This window comes from Macrosteles quadrilineatus, unplaced genomic scaffold (genome assembly GCF_028750875.1).
Source record: "Macrosteles quadrilineatus isolate MER2022 unplaced genomic scaffold, UCM_ALF_1.0 Scaffold_8__2_contigs__length_117827958, whole genome shotgun sequence".
In the NCBI taxonomy this organism is placed as follows: Eukaryota; Metazoa; Arthropoda; class Insecta; order Hemiptera; family Cicadellidae; genus Macrosteles; species Macrosteles quadrilineatus.
Window position 1 is genome coordinate 77,125,885 of NW_026542601.1, and position 15,218 is coordinate 77,141,102.

The 15,218-nt window shown below is 33.8% G+C and overlaps 1 protein-coding gene across 1 annotated transcript; it reads left to right on the forward strand.

Annotated features, from left to right (window-relative positions):
• The first annotated feature begins 7,152 nt into the window (after window positions 1–7,152).
• LOC129000254 (28 kDa heat- and acid-stable phosphoprotein-like) lies at window positions 7,153–15,150 on the forward strand. Its single transcript, XM_054427216.1, has 6 exons — window positions 7,153–7,233; window positions 10,802–10,899; window positions 11,178–11,291; window positions 11,984–12,117; window positions 13,109–13,260; window positions 14,685–15,150. Exons 1-6 carry the CDS (start codon window positions 7,224–7,226, stop codon window positions 14,750–14,752), a joined length of 576 nt encoding a protein of 191 aa, XP_054283191.1. The 5' UTR covers window positions 7,153–7,223; the 3' UTR covers window positions 14,753–15,150.
• Window positions 15,151–15,218: the final 68 nt, after the last annotated feature.

Below are 15,218 nucleotides of genomic sequence, written 5' to 3' on the forward strand. Positions count from 1 at the left end.
TTCGGCCGCAGACGCAGACAGGCGTCGCCATTTTGATATCACAAAAACACAAATCCCAAACAAACATACCAAAGAGTAACAACCATAGAATAATAATAATAGAAGGTTGGGCTACAAAATATTATAGTATCAAGATTATTAATATGATGGTATTTCCTAGTTTATAATCCCACATTGCCTACTGCGTAATTATAAAAAAACCTCATTGTGCCTAGTATCGATTTTGTTGCATTGTTCCTGAAGAAAAGAGAGACTGTGTACGTAGCTATAATTCCATTACGTGTGAAAATATGAGTACATAATGCCCTGGTAAAAGAGCAAATTTGACCAAATGTACCATAGTGGATAGTACAAGGAGAGAATTTTTAAATTCTCTAATTTTAATTAGATTTTTTTTGTATTTTTAATCTTTTAATAGAGCATGGCCTTCTTAGTAGTTATAGTCTTCAACATCTTTGACAATGAAACACATCGAACTTGTTACAAAATCTCAACTCTAGACAATATTAAACTAGGATTGCTTTCATAGCAATGAAAGCGGAGGAATCATGTTTCATGATTTTCAATAAAGCAATAAATAAAAAATGTTTATAGATATAAAATACAAAATACAAATGTTCCCACACAAAGCACTGCTAGCAGTTCTAGCCTTTAAACTACTTCCTTCACCACTTCCAACTGTGGACCTGTTGTTTCCCTCCATTCCCATCGCATTTAAGGATTGCAGATACATTAATCTAACTGCCACAGACGGTTCCCACATTCCAGACTGTTCACCTTTACTACTTCCTTCGCCACTTCACTTCCTACATCTTGGACCTATTTCCCTCCCTTCCCAAAGCATTTAATACTTTAGATACATTAATATAACTGCCCCAAAATGTTCCCACACTCTGCACTGCAAGCCTTTACTACTTCATACGTCTTGGACCTGTTTCCCTCCTTCCCATAACATTTTTATTATCGCAGATACATTAATGTAACTGCAACAAACGGTCCCACACTCTGCATTGCCAGCCTTTACTATTTCCTTGTTCCCTTCCCATGGCATTTTATTATTTTAGATACAATTATCTAACTGCCATGCCACAAACGTTTCCCACACTCCGCACTTCTCACCTTTACTACTTCCTTCACCACTTTCTACGTCGTGGACCTGTTTAAGTTTGCTATTCAAGAATGTGATTTACGATTTAACGACAAATTGTTTAAGATAAAATGTTATTTGTTATAACCTTATTTAGCTACAAATCAAATCTGTTAAATGCTGTACCTAAAAGATTATGTATTATCTAAGACTGTCTATTCGATCAATGGTCGTTTCCAAATCGGGACTTAAATGTAAACCTAAGACTTTCTCTTTGGTATTGACACGGCCGCCTTTAACTACAGGCCGTGACCTGGTAGAATTGGCAACGTCGCAAGTGGTGTTGTTCAGTGACAGACTTCCCATAAGATAACATGGCAGACAGGTGACATCAGCTCATTAATTCGCACTTTATTGATTTAAATTTAAATTTATGATCATAAATTTATTAAAATATTGAAAATAAAACATACAGAATTTAAAACCGAAACAATATGAATTAAAATCTATATCTGTACATTTTTAAACGGAGACAATATTGTCATAGTCCAGTAACCAATCGTTCGTAAATACACAAATACCATTAGCTGCTTCCAAACAAAAACAGCTGTGACAACACCACTTGCAACGTTGCCAGTTCGAAGGCCGCGGCCTGGAGTTAAAGGCGGCCGTGGGTATTGATCCATGTATTGATCAGTTGTCATCATCCAATTTTTTCCCCCTTGTACTGTGTTTAGGTGTGGCTTGATTTTAAAATATGCTATTATTCTTTATTTTGTTTACATTTACGTCGTTATTTTGTAACCATCATGGCAACCCACAAGACCAATGTTAAAATTTAAAAACTTTGAGTTACTTTAAAATTATATAGGCGTAATCAAAAATTGAAATTGGTTAAGTCTAAACCATGCAAGTCTATGATTTACTTTCAAAATATAAACTGATTTAAAAGCGTAAACCTACTTACTTTTAAAGCCCTACTTTTGATGTTAATAGATCCCAGATCCATAAGAATATGACAAGACACCCTAGTGAAGCAATAGCATCAATTGCTTCAGAGTGATCCTTAATGAATGACATGTTTTACTATAATTCTTCAATTTTAGTCAAGCCTCTTCACATATAAGCTTACTATATAAATTTAAAAATTAAATGTTGAGCAATTTTGTTTTATCTATGGCAATACTTTACAAAACGTATACAACCTCACTTTCAAACCAAACATAACCCTCATCAATCTACATAAAGCATCACAAACCTCTTTTTCGAGTAAATAAACAAACACCAGTTAATTGTACTGACCAGCTGGTTCATTAACTAATTAAATAATTTAAACATTGGAAGCATGCCAGGCGTAGCCCTTCGGAAATCAGCGTGTGGGGCAGAGCCCTTTGGAAGTTCGTAAATATAAAATACTTTTCGGCAAATATACACATTCTTAGCTTCATTTTGATGTGCCATATGCCTATATTTTTATTCGGTAAATTATCTTAACCGTTTTGTATAAAATTTGATTGTATCACTTTAATAATATAATAGAAAGAGAAAGATGGATTAGCTAATGATACATTTTTAATTTTTACCTAATATCATAGACAAAAAGAATGATATCCAATTAAATTAAGTTTACGAATTTTCAATTATATTAGCTGTCACTTGCACCATTAAAATCAAAATCAAAGTAGTTGAGATAAAAAATAAACATATGATGATAAGTTTCTGTCAAGTAATTAGTAATATAAGATTTTAGTAATTTATGAATTTAAACACTGTTTTAGATCGTTAGTACTTTGAGAAAAAAATTATACTTTATTGCCAAATAATTGAGGACATTGTAAATAGTGGCTCACCTGGCGGAAAAGCTAAAAAAAAAATACTTAAGAATATCATTTCAAATAAAGGAAAATAGGATTGAATAACAATGAAAAATGGAATCTTACCAGAAGTACAACCACTACTCATTTCTATATGCACTAGAAAAGCAAAGAAAAAGGCAAGTAGTAGGACCATCTGTATTCAAATCTCAATAACAGTAATTAAAATCTTTCATTTTGATAAGATATTAATAGCCTTGAGTAGTTTGTTATTCTACTATACCAACCACAGTCACATATTTTTATGTAAGAAGATGTTGTCTTTTAATAATTTGTATAGCTATTGCTATTAAGTACCTAGTTTCAAAATATTTTCCCCTGGCTTTGGCCTATATATTTTTAAACAAATTAATGTTTACAGCCAAATGACAATTAAGTACACTAGACTAGATTTATATACACAAAACTCCAGTCATTGCCATGTCATTATGCAATCATCTTAGTCCACTATACAACAAAATATTAAATTGTTTTTCTAAAAGACCTCCCTACGTGTATTTTTATAAATATTTTTGGATGTGGGGCGTGAGGCTCTTAATAAAAAATCTTAAATGTCACTTAGAAACAAATTTTAAATCCTTAATGATATAAACATTTCATTATAAGTTTAAAAAAATATTTTTAAATTTTACAGTATGTCATAGCATTACACAAGGATGCAATTATTACTAAATTAAAACTGTGTCTATGTGGACTGTTTTACCCTGGAGAGTTCATCGAAAAAATATGTAACAGAAACATATATAGGTCCTACCTGAAAAAGTGTGACAAACAATACCAGGTCTGTGTCCAACAATGTAGATGAGGTAATATAGTGTGTAGACAGGTCAATTCAAGAGTCTCACACAAGTTGGCCACCAGTTGCTCTTGAATTTAATGTTCCGTTATTTTGGCTATGTCATTGGAAGAATAAAAAAAAAATACTTTGCTTATCTATATAAAATCAAAATCCAAAGATACTAATGTTAATAAAGAATAATATTGTATATTGTTTATCCAATATACGATTCGCAAATTTCTTCTCCTATAGCCATTAAAAATAGTTCCACAGTCACTCCAATTCGTAGCAGCAAAGATTACACATGCTACTGTACTCACAAATCTTTGCGTAGCATGTGTAATCTTTGGTAGCAGCAATAAAAATCGGTTTCTTTTGTGTGAACGTCGTCGTCTTTTAGCATGAACGGGTTCGTGAGTGGATGCAAGTGCAAGATCAGTGAAGCAAGACCCCACTACACTGAGTGAAAAACGACTCTGTCGTATTTCGTTTCCTCAATCATATTGTTGATTGGGGTTCGTCTGCAATTATTTACAAGGTGTCTGATTGGAAGAAACGAAATACGGCAGAGTAGCTTTTCATGGCAATAGAAGACGAGCCACTTTCACGACCATCGGTGGATGTCATTACGGTGTACTTAAACATTGTTAAAAACGAACGAGAACAACTACGAGATGTGGCCAGGAGCGTGAGTGGCTTATCAACAATGCACCTACCCCCGCCCATGCCCGTCCTCTTCCAAGCTCAGCTGATCTGGCAGTCGTGGTTAGGCGTTCAACCGCACAATTTTTATTTCAGCTGCAGTATTTTTAATACGGCCAAAATGAGAGCATTCTATTGGTTGAGGGAACACCATTACCGTAACGATACGAGTTGGAGCCATCGGCCTCAGTGGTCTAATGGATAACATGCTGGGTTGAGAAGCTGAAGGTACCAGCTAGATTTCTCATCCTTATGGAACAGCTGAAGACAATTTTATTGTTAGTTCATGTACTGTTTATGTAGAGGTCGTGTTTTGTTTACAATTTGTTTCCCGTTATTACAGCCATTTAAAACCTCGTTTAACCAAATAATACGATCTAATCATAAACAATAACTTGTCCCCTAGTTATATAACCAAACAGTAAAGCACAAATCAAGAAATTAACCCTAAAATAATAGAAATAAAGTTTCGTCGACACTAGCGCCTTTGTGTCACGTACATGAGCTAGACACGAAAAACGTGCTTCAAAGTTTACAATGGGATGAGAAGTCTACCAGGTTCGAATCCTATCGGTGGCACTAACTTTTTGTCTAAGATTTTTGCAAGTAAGATAAGCAAGTTTGGTTAGGTTATGACAGTTTAATTTTATAATAAATAATTATAAAATTGAATTTGAGGCATTTATAGTTTTATTTTATGAATAGAACCATTTTTGAGATTAGAAAACCTTCATTCAATTTTTTTCATTATCAGCAAGTTTGGTTAGTTAGGTTAGGTTATGACAGTTTAATTTTATAATTAAAAATTTAATTTTATATTTTTTTAGTTTTATAATAATTTTTTTTTCTAATTTTTAAACTCCCATTTTGTCCGTATTTCAAAACTGCAGCTGAAATAAAAATTGTGCCGTTCGCCCCGCGTGCGGGATAAAATAGTATTTTTCCACCCTGAGGAAGAGGAACTTTCCGCGGACTTTTGATGCCGTGGACGATTTCGTGTTGTGTGTGTGTATATATACAGGGTTAGTAAAAAGTGTGGAGACCCCCTGTTATTTGTTTAACGGCCCATACTAGAAAAACTAAACTCGGCACACCTTTATGGCATGTTATGAAGTACTTTTTGGGCATAACCGTCACTTGGTGTACATCACCAAAATGGGGGATTTTGGGGGAAACTAAAAGATTTCAAATACAAAGACCTATCGAGTCTTTAGAAGGTCGACCCCTCATTTTGAAGGTCCAGGTAAAAGAAAACCAAAAACGCAAACTAGAGGTCTTTATCTCAATCCAGTAAAAAATGGCAGCCAATTGAAATTCTCAGAAGTTGAATTTAACTTGCAGCTTTCCACGTCTGGAGACCCCCTGTAAATTTTGTAGCGGCTCACACTAGGAAAACTAAACTCTACACACCTTTTTGGCATGTTATGAAGTACTTTTTAAGCCTAATAGCCACTTGCTTACCAAACCCGAAATGGGGGATTTTGGGGGAAACTCAAAAGTTTTTAATGATAAGCCCCATCAAGTGACCCCTCATTTTAAAGGTCCTGGTAAAAGAAAACTAACAACGCAAACTAGAGGTTTCTATCTCAATTCAGTAAAAAATGGAAGGTGATTGAAATATTTAAAATCGGAAATAACTTGCAATTTTATATTGAACTGGCTGCCATATTTTACTGTGTTAAGATAGAGACCTATAATTTGTGTTGTTAGTTTTCTTTTATTATGACCTTCAAAATGAGGGGTCACTCAATGGGGCTTATCATTAAAAAATTTTGAGTTTCCCCCAAAATCCCCCATTTTGGGTTTGGGAACTTATGAGAATTTCAATCGGCTGCAATTTTGTACTGAACTGAGATAGAGACCTCTAGTTTGCGTTGTTGGTTTTCATTTACCAGGACCTTCAAAATGAGGGGTCACTCGATGGGTCTTTGTATTTGAAATTTTTTAGTTTTCCCCAAAATCCCCCATTTTGGGGATGAACACCAAGTGGTGGTTATGCCCAAAAAGTACTTCATAACATGCCATAATGGTGTGCCGAGTTTAGTTTTTCTAGTATGGGCCGTTAAAAAAATAACAGGGGGTCTCCACACTTTTTACTAACCCTGTATATATATGTGTGTGTGTGTGTGTGTGTTTTGATGAGTCCCGGACATCACAGTCACAGACAAAAATAAAGGAGTGAAGCCCACAATAATCTTCGTGAATAAAGCAATAAACACCTCGCCCTCACCTAAAAGCATGTCGTTCAGAAACACCAATTTGATTGCTAGTTCTGTGCGTTGCACTGTAGATGTGTTTTGGTTACTATTTGTTTCTTGGTAATCCAGACATTTAAAACCTCGTTTAACCAAATAAAACAATCTAACCGTAAACAAAAACTCGTCCCCTAGCAATATAACCAAAAAGTAAAGCCCAAATCATGGATGCACCCTTAAAATAATATAAACTAAATTTCGTCGACACTAGCGATCAGTGTCACCGGTCATAAGCCAGACACAAAAAAAAACGGGCTTCAAAATGTACGATGGGATGAGAAGTCTACTTCGCGTTGGTTAGTTTATGGTTCAAGCATAGATTAATTATGTCGGTGTAAAAGCGTTGTGGCGGTTATAGCAAACTTTATAGTACATTTAGCACTTCTTTTACTGGCTTTAATTTGCCCTCAGTTTCAGTGTTACCGGAAAAAATATTTCTACGTTGCGTTTTTACACCACCATTTTCGTGTATCTATCTAATAAAGTTGTCTGTGCTGTGGAATTTGTTAAATTTTTAAAGTTTCATCATGCCTAGAGGTGAGTTATTATATTATGTATTTTCTTATTATTTCTTTTTCGTTAACGCCTTAAAATTTACTTCAGAAATTTAAATCAAAGCAATATGAAATTTAGGTTAGAGATTTCTAAACAAGTTTGGTCCCATCTAGATCTAGCCCACTTTTTATAGGTTAAGTTAATATTCAAGCAGAATCAATGTCACGAGTTGGCAAGGCAATCGGGATTTAAGCAAAATTTGTGGAACAAAGCTGCCTGCTGATTTGTCTAAACAAGTAATTTGGTGGTTAGCCTATTTATATCGATTGGTGGATGGAAAAAATAGATGATAGGCCTAAGGCTAGGCTAGAAGAGAAGTAAACTAAACTTGTAGTCCTTAGCCTAGGCCCCTCTTTGGGTACAGTTTCTTAACTGGGCTACACGACTATCGATTGAAACTATCTATTGAAAATATTGTTTAGTAATCAATATTTTAATTATACCTACCGGTAATCAATTATTTAAAATGAAACTTTCATAACATTTACCAAACTTGCTAACAATGAAAAAATCGAATGAAGGTTTACTAATTGTATCGATAGTGTTAATCAATATTAGCGTAGCCAAGCTAAGAAACTGTACCCGATCGATATATATATTGATTATTTCATTCAATAAAGTTTGGTTAGTTAGGTTACCGGTACCCTAACCTAAAACTAACCAAATGAAATAATCGATATAATAGCCTATATAGAATAATCTATATTGATATTTAATTCGAATGAGTGTAGGACAGATACTGAAGTGCAGCCAGTTTATCCTGGGATATACTCTGTTTGAATTTAATGTGCGGTTGAAGGGCAATTTTGTTTTCCCCTGCTTTCACCCTGGCCCCTTCCACCACCGCATATTAGCCTACAGCTGGTTCTTACTGTTCATAATTTTGCAACAGGTGTCAATTTGATTACATTTAGTGGTTTAAATAGGCCTAACATTGTGATTATTCTGTTGGTATTTTGTGCAATTTAATATTATGCAGTTGTCTGAGTTTACTTGATTAGTGTTAATTAGAAATGGCCAAAGGTGCCAAGATATTACAATCCAAACTAGAATTAATTAAAATAAATCATCTAGTTTTATTCTGTGGTAACTTAGTTCAATCATAATAAACAAACACTTCCTAAAAACAATGTCTGCAATATAAAACAGATGATTGTTTGGGGATTTCAGTTTAGAAAAGGGTAAATGAGGGTTCCTATGATAGGGAAATCATATGTTGAATTCTAACCGCACAATTATTTTCTAGACAGACTATAGTACCGAGGGGCCTGAAACATCTCTTAACATAGTTTATTTCAATTGTAAGAGCAATATTAATGGAACCTACTATTTTTACAAGTCATTTTGGCTTTTATTATTTACGTTTTAATAGAATTTTAATTTGTTATGAATAGGCCTACAACCAAATTAAGTGAACTATAAAACACAGGTTGTAAAATCAACCCTTAAGAGTAAAACATTGAGTGGTAATTATTGCGATTAACGTGACTATTGGAACCTAAGTAGCCTATATATATTTAGCCTATATATAACCAGAAACTAGATTTTTAGCTGAAAAAAGGTGTGAAAATTTCTCTACGCTCACAAATATTAGGTAATGGAACTACGGCCGTTAAAAGTAAGTAACTTGTACGCTAATTTTAAAATATCAATAGTTTGGGAAACAAAAAACAACAAAACTGCCATCTAGACAACTGAACTGAATGTTACTGAAGGTGGCCAAGAGAGATTTGGATATCCATCCACTCATCCAGTTCCAGTTTCAATAATCTATGCCAAGCTTAGTTTGGCTTAAGTTTTTACCATGTACCTTTAGAATACTTTTATAAGCTACCTCTTTCAAAAGACCAACTAAGATAATATTAAATTAATCATAAAATGAAATTGTTTCTAAGCCAACATAACCTAACCAAACTTGCTGTAAAACATAAAGATTACTTTTTATGACAGAAAAGGAATATATGTGTTAGGCAGCTTAGTTATGTGTGGAAAGCAAGTTGGGTTTATGCGGATTCGTGGCTGTATTTAGTGTTTTGAAGTTAGGTTAGATTAGGAAGATAAAGTGTACAGGTTATATAGTGAACAGAGATGATGTTGATAATTTATATTACACACAGGCTGTTGTGCTATTGAAATAGTGGGTTAAAAACACAACAAAATAACAATTTCAAAAACTCAAACATGACTCCGCATAAAGCCCAACTTGCCTTCCACCCATGCCTAGATAAGATATATGAAATATTCAGTGCTCAGTTGTGTTTTGGATGTCTGTAAAACATGTACTTTGAATGCCTTTGCATTAACTTATTTTTAAACTCTTCTCTTCTCCTCTTCAGTTTTCGTATTTCCATTTTTTTCAGTTTTGCTTTTAGTTGATCGTTGATCGTAATGCGGTAAGCAGACAAGAATGTAAATAGAATACTTTAAATACTTTTCATTGAAATGGGATAAATCAAAACATCAAACTATCTTTGTTAATATCCGTGACCTCTGAGAATTTTTGCACCGTTAGTTTCAGGTTAAAAGTGAGTCTAATGCTCTAATAGTTACTTTAATCACTTAGAATTAAAGTAAGATCTAAAGTTACTGGTGATGAATAATATCGTAGGCTAACAAATAGGTTAGGCCTAGTATATTTACAAAAGTAAACAAAACTTCAAATGGCCGTAGTTCCGTTTATATTTGTGAGCACAGAGACATTTTTGCACCATTATTTTCAGCTGAAAACCTTGTTTCTGGTGATATACTGTATAGATCTGTATAGGTTCCCATGGTCACTTTCCTATGGCCATGTTAACCGCAATAAATACCCATTGAGTTGACGCCAGTGCAGTTAAACGTCACGGACAAAAAAACTCTAATCAGCACTGACTTGTTCTATTTTCCCCAAACTATCAGGTAGGCTAATATTCAGTGTGTAATCTTTGCTCAATGGTTACAGCTGATGTTTATCACTTTGTACTGTTCGGTATTTTAATTTTCTAGTATTCTGTGGATGGCTTGTTACTTAACATGTTACAAGTCTTTTGTTTACTCTTTACTTGTTATTTTGTTCAGCCAACATACCGGTAGTTTCTTGGCAACCCATATAAGGCCAGTGCTAAATTTTTAAATGAGTTGTGTAGCGAAATACAAATTTTCTTGTGGTAGTGGCTGTTTCCAATCACGTTTTGAAGGCTATAGGCCTAAGTCCCTAATTACAAAATTTAGTCAAAATCCTTCCGCTGGATTTCAAGATATATAGTATTACTGACGCTAGGTTTAATTTAAAATCCAATCAGGTAAAATGGAAATTATTTAGTCTGCAGTTTTGCTGCAGAGGGGGTATTTTTTTTCATACTAAGCTATGAAAATTTCAAATAAAACGCTCGCTTCCCTGTAGCAGCAAACCTAAACATTCAAAGTAATTTAATTACGAAGTAAATATGACAATTTTAAAATAATATTTGAGCAGAAATCCAGCCAGGTAAATTGAAATTTGCCTAGTCTGCAGGTTTACTGTGGCGTGGGTATATTTATTTACTAAAACAATATTTTTTATAAATTGTAGGTAAATACACCAACCACAAGGGAAGGAACCGGAGGTTTACAAACCCCGAAGAGTTGGAGGAGCAACGAAGAAGAGAAGAAAAAGAAAGAAAGTGGAGGGTAAGTAAATTATTTGATAAGTTTACTCTGAATTTGTAACAAAAAGTATCTAGACACTTAAGTGTTTAAATGCAATACAATGATAACCTGAACTGCCAACAGCAAAATCAGGAAGATGTCCATTGTAGACTACCAAATACATATTTCTAAAAAAAAGTTTACTTTAAAAAATATGTTTTACTAAACTTAAAAGAATATACACACTGTTTATTATTAATTGGATTCTTAGCAGACCACATTTGGCATAAATGATTGTGAATTTTTTTATGTGATTGAAGGCAGAACGAGGCGAGGAATCATCCAGCGAAGAAGAAGAAGATGCGGCTACAAACGTGAAGAAGGGTTCAGACAGTGAAACAACCTCTGAAAGTGAAAGCGAAAGCGAGGAAGAGGTGATTATTTTCCATGCATTTGGTTGGATTTGGATTTAAAATAAGAAACCAACATTGGATGTAATAATTTATTAATAGCTTGTAATTTTAATTCATTAATAATTTAATTTTAAATGTTTAATTCATTCTCTCATTTGATTGGAATCACTGGTTTTAGTGTATTAAATATAACACAAGTGATATCTTGCACATTAAAGAATGAGTAAGAGATAAATTTGATATGAACAGCTCTGATAATAAATTATCCACAACTTAGCCACTGTATCAACAAAATGCCAGTGTTTTTACCTGTTTAACCTACAACCAATAAACCCCGATTTGAAATATTTAGGAACAAAATTCAGTGAAATAAATTTAAAATTTTTCACGGGTAATTATTCAAATGTGGTCAAATATTTTTTATGATATTGACCTCCTGTACATTGTGGCCGTGTATTAGAACCTATTATTAGGCTATAGTTTAAAACCCTTAAAATATTTTTGAACCAATTGTATCAAGCACTATTTACAATAGTACATGAATTTAACATTTTATCTTAAATCTTGATAATTTCAAGGTAGGCTTTTTTGATGTGCATTTATAAAATGGATTGCATTAAATATTTTCAAAAACTTTTGACTAATGTCTGTTTACGAAGGGTTCCTTAACAACCATTATCTATTTAAGGTGTATCACTCTCAACATTTTACAGGGAAAGGGGAAGGGCGTAGAAAAACTGATAGAGGTGGAGAATCCCAACAGAGTACAGAAGAAAGCGAAGAAATTGTCCAAACTAAATGAAGTTGTAAACGAAAACACAAAACCAGAACTCTCGAGGAAAGAAAGGTGAGTAGACATAATGACAAAATAGCAATAAAATAATATCGTTATAAATTATAACGAATAAAACACATTCAGTTGGTGTTAATAAAATAACCTGGGCCTAGTAAACCTTTTTGCTAGTGTAATTTGGTATACCTGTCAATATGTAAACAGGCAACTATCTTAAGAGTAGACTACACATTTCAGGTCCTAAATACTCTTGTGTAAAATAAACTTTCATACTGTATTACAAATATAACATTTTGTCTGATCATTCCTGAGACTGTCAACAACCCAAGACACAAGTTAATCAAAGTTTATCGGAATAAACTTATAAAAAACGTAGTTATAAAATGCAAGAACATTTTGTACCTACTTGTTTTCCGGCTTTTGTTGACCGAAACAGCCAGTGAAAAACAACTGTGCAGTATGGATGTCAATGAAAACTGATATCTCAAGTCTTTAGAAGAGGGGCTATTTGGGACAAACACCTCAAACTACATGCTAATAGAGTTTCTTGAGGTTGTAACTAAACGTGGTTAACTCCATTCTCATAAAAGAAAAGTAACCTTCACTTTGTCCAATGTCAATCGAGGAAATAGATGGTGGTATTCCGCAAAAACCTCTTCCGTGGATAGTTACATGAACACCGACTTTTATTCTAATTGACACATTTTTAATTTGACATTTTCAAGCAAAAATAACTCTTCATCACTTGATGAAGACATTGACTTAACAAAAACCAAGCGCTGAAAATATGTTACTTGTAACCAGCTTTCTTTGTGAACGCACCTTAACACTTTTATCACAAAATCTAAAATATAATATGATACCCAATTATTACCAAAATATTATAGCTATATAAACTGATTAAAACGTTCATAACAATTAAAAAGTCTTATGTTCTTAATATTTAGGCTGTCTCTAATTTTAGACTGATTGTTGTGCACAAGTAGATTTATTTACTACCAAGTACCGTGAGTATAAGATCCAAACTAAAAGGACGTTGTTGTAGAGAGGAGCTTGAGAAACAGAGAGCGACGGCTCACTACCAGAAGCTGCATGCGGAAGGCAAGACCGAGCAGGCACGTGCGGACCTGGCACGGCTGGCAATCGTCAAACAGCAACGAGCAGAGGCAGCCAAGAGACGGGAGGAGGAAAAGAAAGGTATAATCAACATCACTGACGTTACAGAGCGTCCTTAATGGCTTAAGCCATTTATATTAAATGCAGTTTCAGCAACTCTAGCGGTCTTAAAATTCTCAGAACACGTGAAACGCAGTAAGATATTTTATCTTAGGCTTTTTTACCACCATGCTAATTTTAACCACACCAAAATTAAAATGGCAATCCATAAACCAATAAACCTTCTCAAGAACCAGTTTTAAGAGTGAATGGGAATTTGCAGAAAGCTGAAAACTTGTAAACATCTAAGAAAGTTAAATATAAATTCATACATCTCCATTTAACTTTTGCTACATTAAAACTACATTTGTAAATGTTATTAGTGCTGACACTACATCATTATCCACAATTTATAGAGAGTTTATAGAATTATAGGGGGGTGTCAAAATACTACAACAGCATACTACAACAAATGTTTTTGGATGTTTTTTAAAAGGGGTCAAACAATATCCTTTTTAAGAAAATCCTACCACCCACTTGGCTTTCCTTTAAAGTATAAAATTTCTTTTGGAAATGTTGATCCTAATATAAAGTGTAAGTAGTGCAAAAGGAGCTGAGCTAGAACTCCTAATGATTTATTTGGCTATTCATTTTATTTAAGTTAGCAAACTGATTTTGAATGACCCCTGATCATTTAGTTTTGGTATTTTTGTTTGAATTATTCCTGGTATTTTAGTTTTTAGCAATTTTGTTTTGGCGCAGTGATTTTTGATACTCGCAGTGTTTCAGATCATTGCCGTAATCTCTATCAATAGTTTTGAACCATCTACTGTGGGTATATTTTTTTACTACAGTAGAGTCCCGCAAACTCGGCGTAATGTGGACTGGAAGGGTGCCGAGTTTGTGAAATGCCGGATTATCGGGAACTAGGGTTAAAAATAAGAACAATACAATTTTTATTCCTTTTAGCTGCCTTATTTATTTATATTTATATTACAAATCAGGATTAAGTCATCAGATATAGTACAACAAATCCTTGGTACGAGTTGCGAATGATTTGACTTGAGCCCATGTTTAACTCGGATTCAAAAAATCACAAATTTTCTAAGCCAGGTGATGGCCGAGTTATCCAGACTGCCGGGTTATCGAGTGCCGAGTTTGCGGGACTCTACTGTATGACCTACACTACATTTACGACCTTTCTTGACACACACAACAAAAACTGTGATTTTTTACATAAAATAAAAACACATAATTTTAGTTTTCAGCACATAGGTGTTTATACTATATCCGGACACACCATATGGAAAGGCAAAACCCGTTTCAGGTGTATATAACACCTGTGTAGCACCATATGCAATGTTTTTCCCCCCAAAAAAAAATTTTATTGTTCGATATAATTGCTCTTTTAAAAAACACAATCTTCTTTCCAGCTGATTTCATTCATTGTCCTTTTATCTTTTCAGCAAAAGACGATCTTGTGAAGCAGAAGACAGCGCAAACGCAGCGAGCTCTTGGCAAAAAGGCTACCTGATCAACTGAATGATGCCACAACACCTTGCGCAGCTGACAGGTCTTTAGATATTCTTTCTCAACATGTACAATACTTTCAAATGTGATCTATTGATTATGCCTGTATCTATTCTCTACACCCCAATCCACATTTTGTAAAATACTATAATTATATTTTGTTTGAAACAATTAACGGTTTGTGTTTTAGGAGAGTTTTAATTTATGAGTTTGCCATCTTAGTTGAGTTTAGTTTATTTTCAAGCACACATTTAATATCTTGAGTTTTTTTACTGTAAAATATTTTAAGGTGTAATTCCTGCAGAGACCGTTGTGACGAAATGTGAGTGTGATTTTTTTAACAAACATTAGTTGTATTGCAAATTTATACTTTGTTTGTTTTAATAAAAATTTTAAGTGGTATTTTCTAATTAGTTATTCCCTTGTGTATAGTAGCCCCAAAAATAAAAATGTTTTGAATTTGTTATTCA

Coding starts and splice junctions, on each gene's coding strand:
- LOC129000254 (XM_054427216.1), top strand. Junction 10,900..11,177: donor AAAAAGAAAGAAAGTGGAGG/GTAAGTAAATTA, acceptor ATGTGATTGAAG/GCAGAACGAGGCGAGGAATC. Junction 11,292..11,983: donor AAAGCGAAAGCGAGGAAGAG/GTGATTATTTTC, acceptor AACATTTTACAG/GGAAAGGGGAAGGGCGTAGA.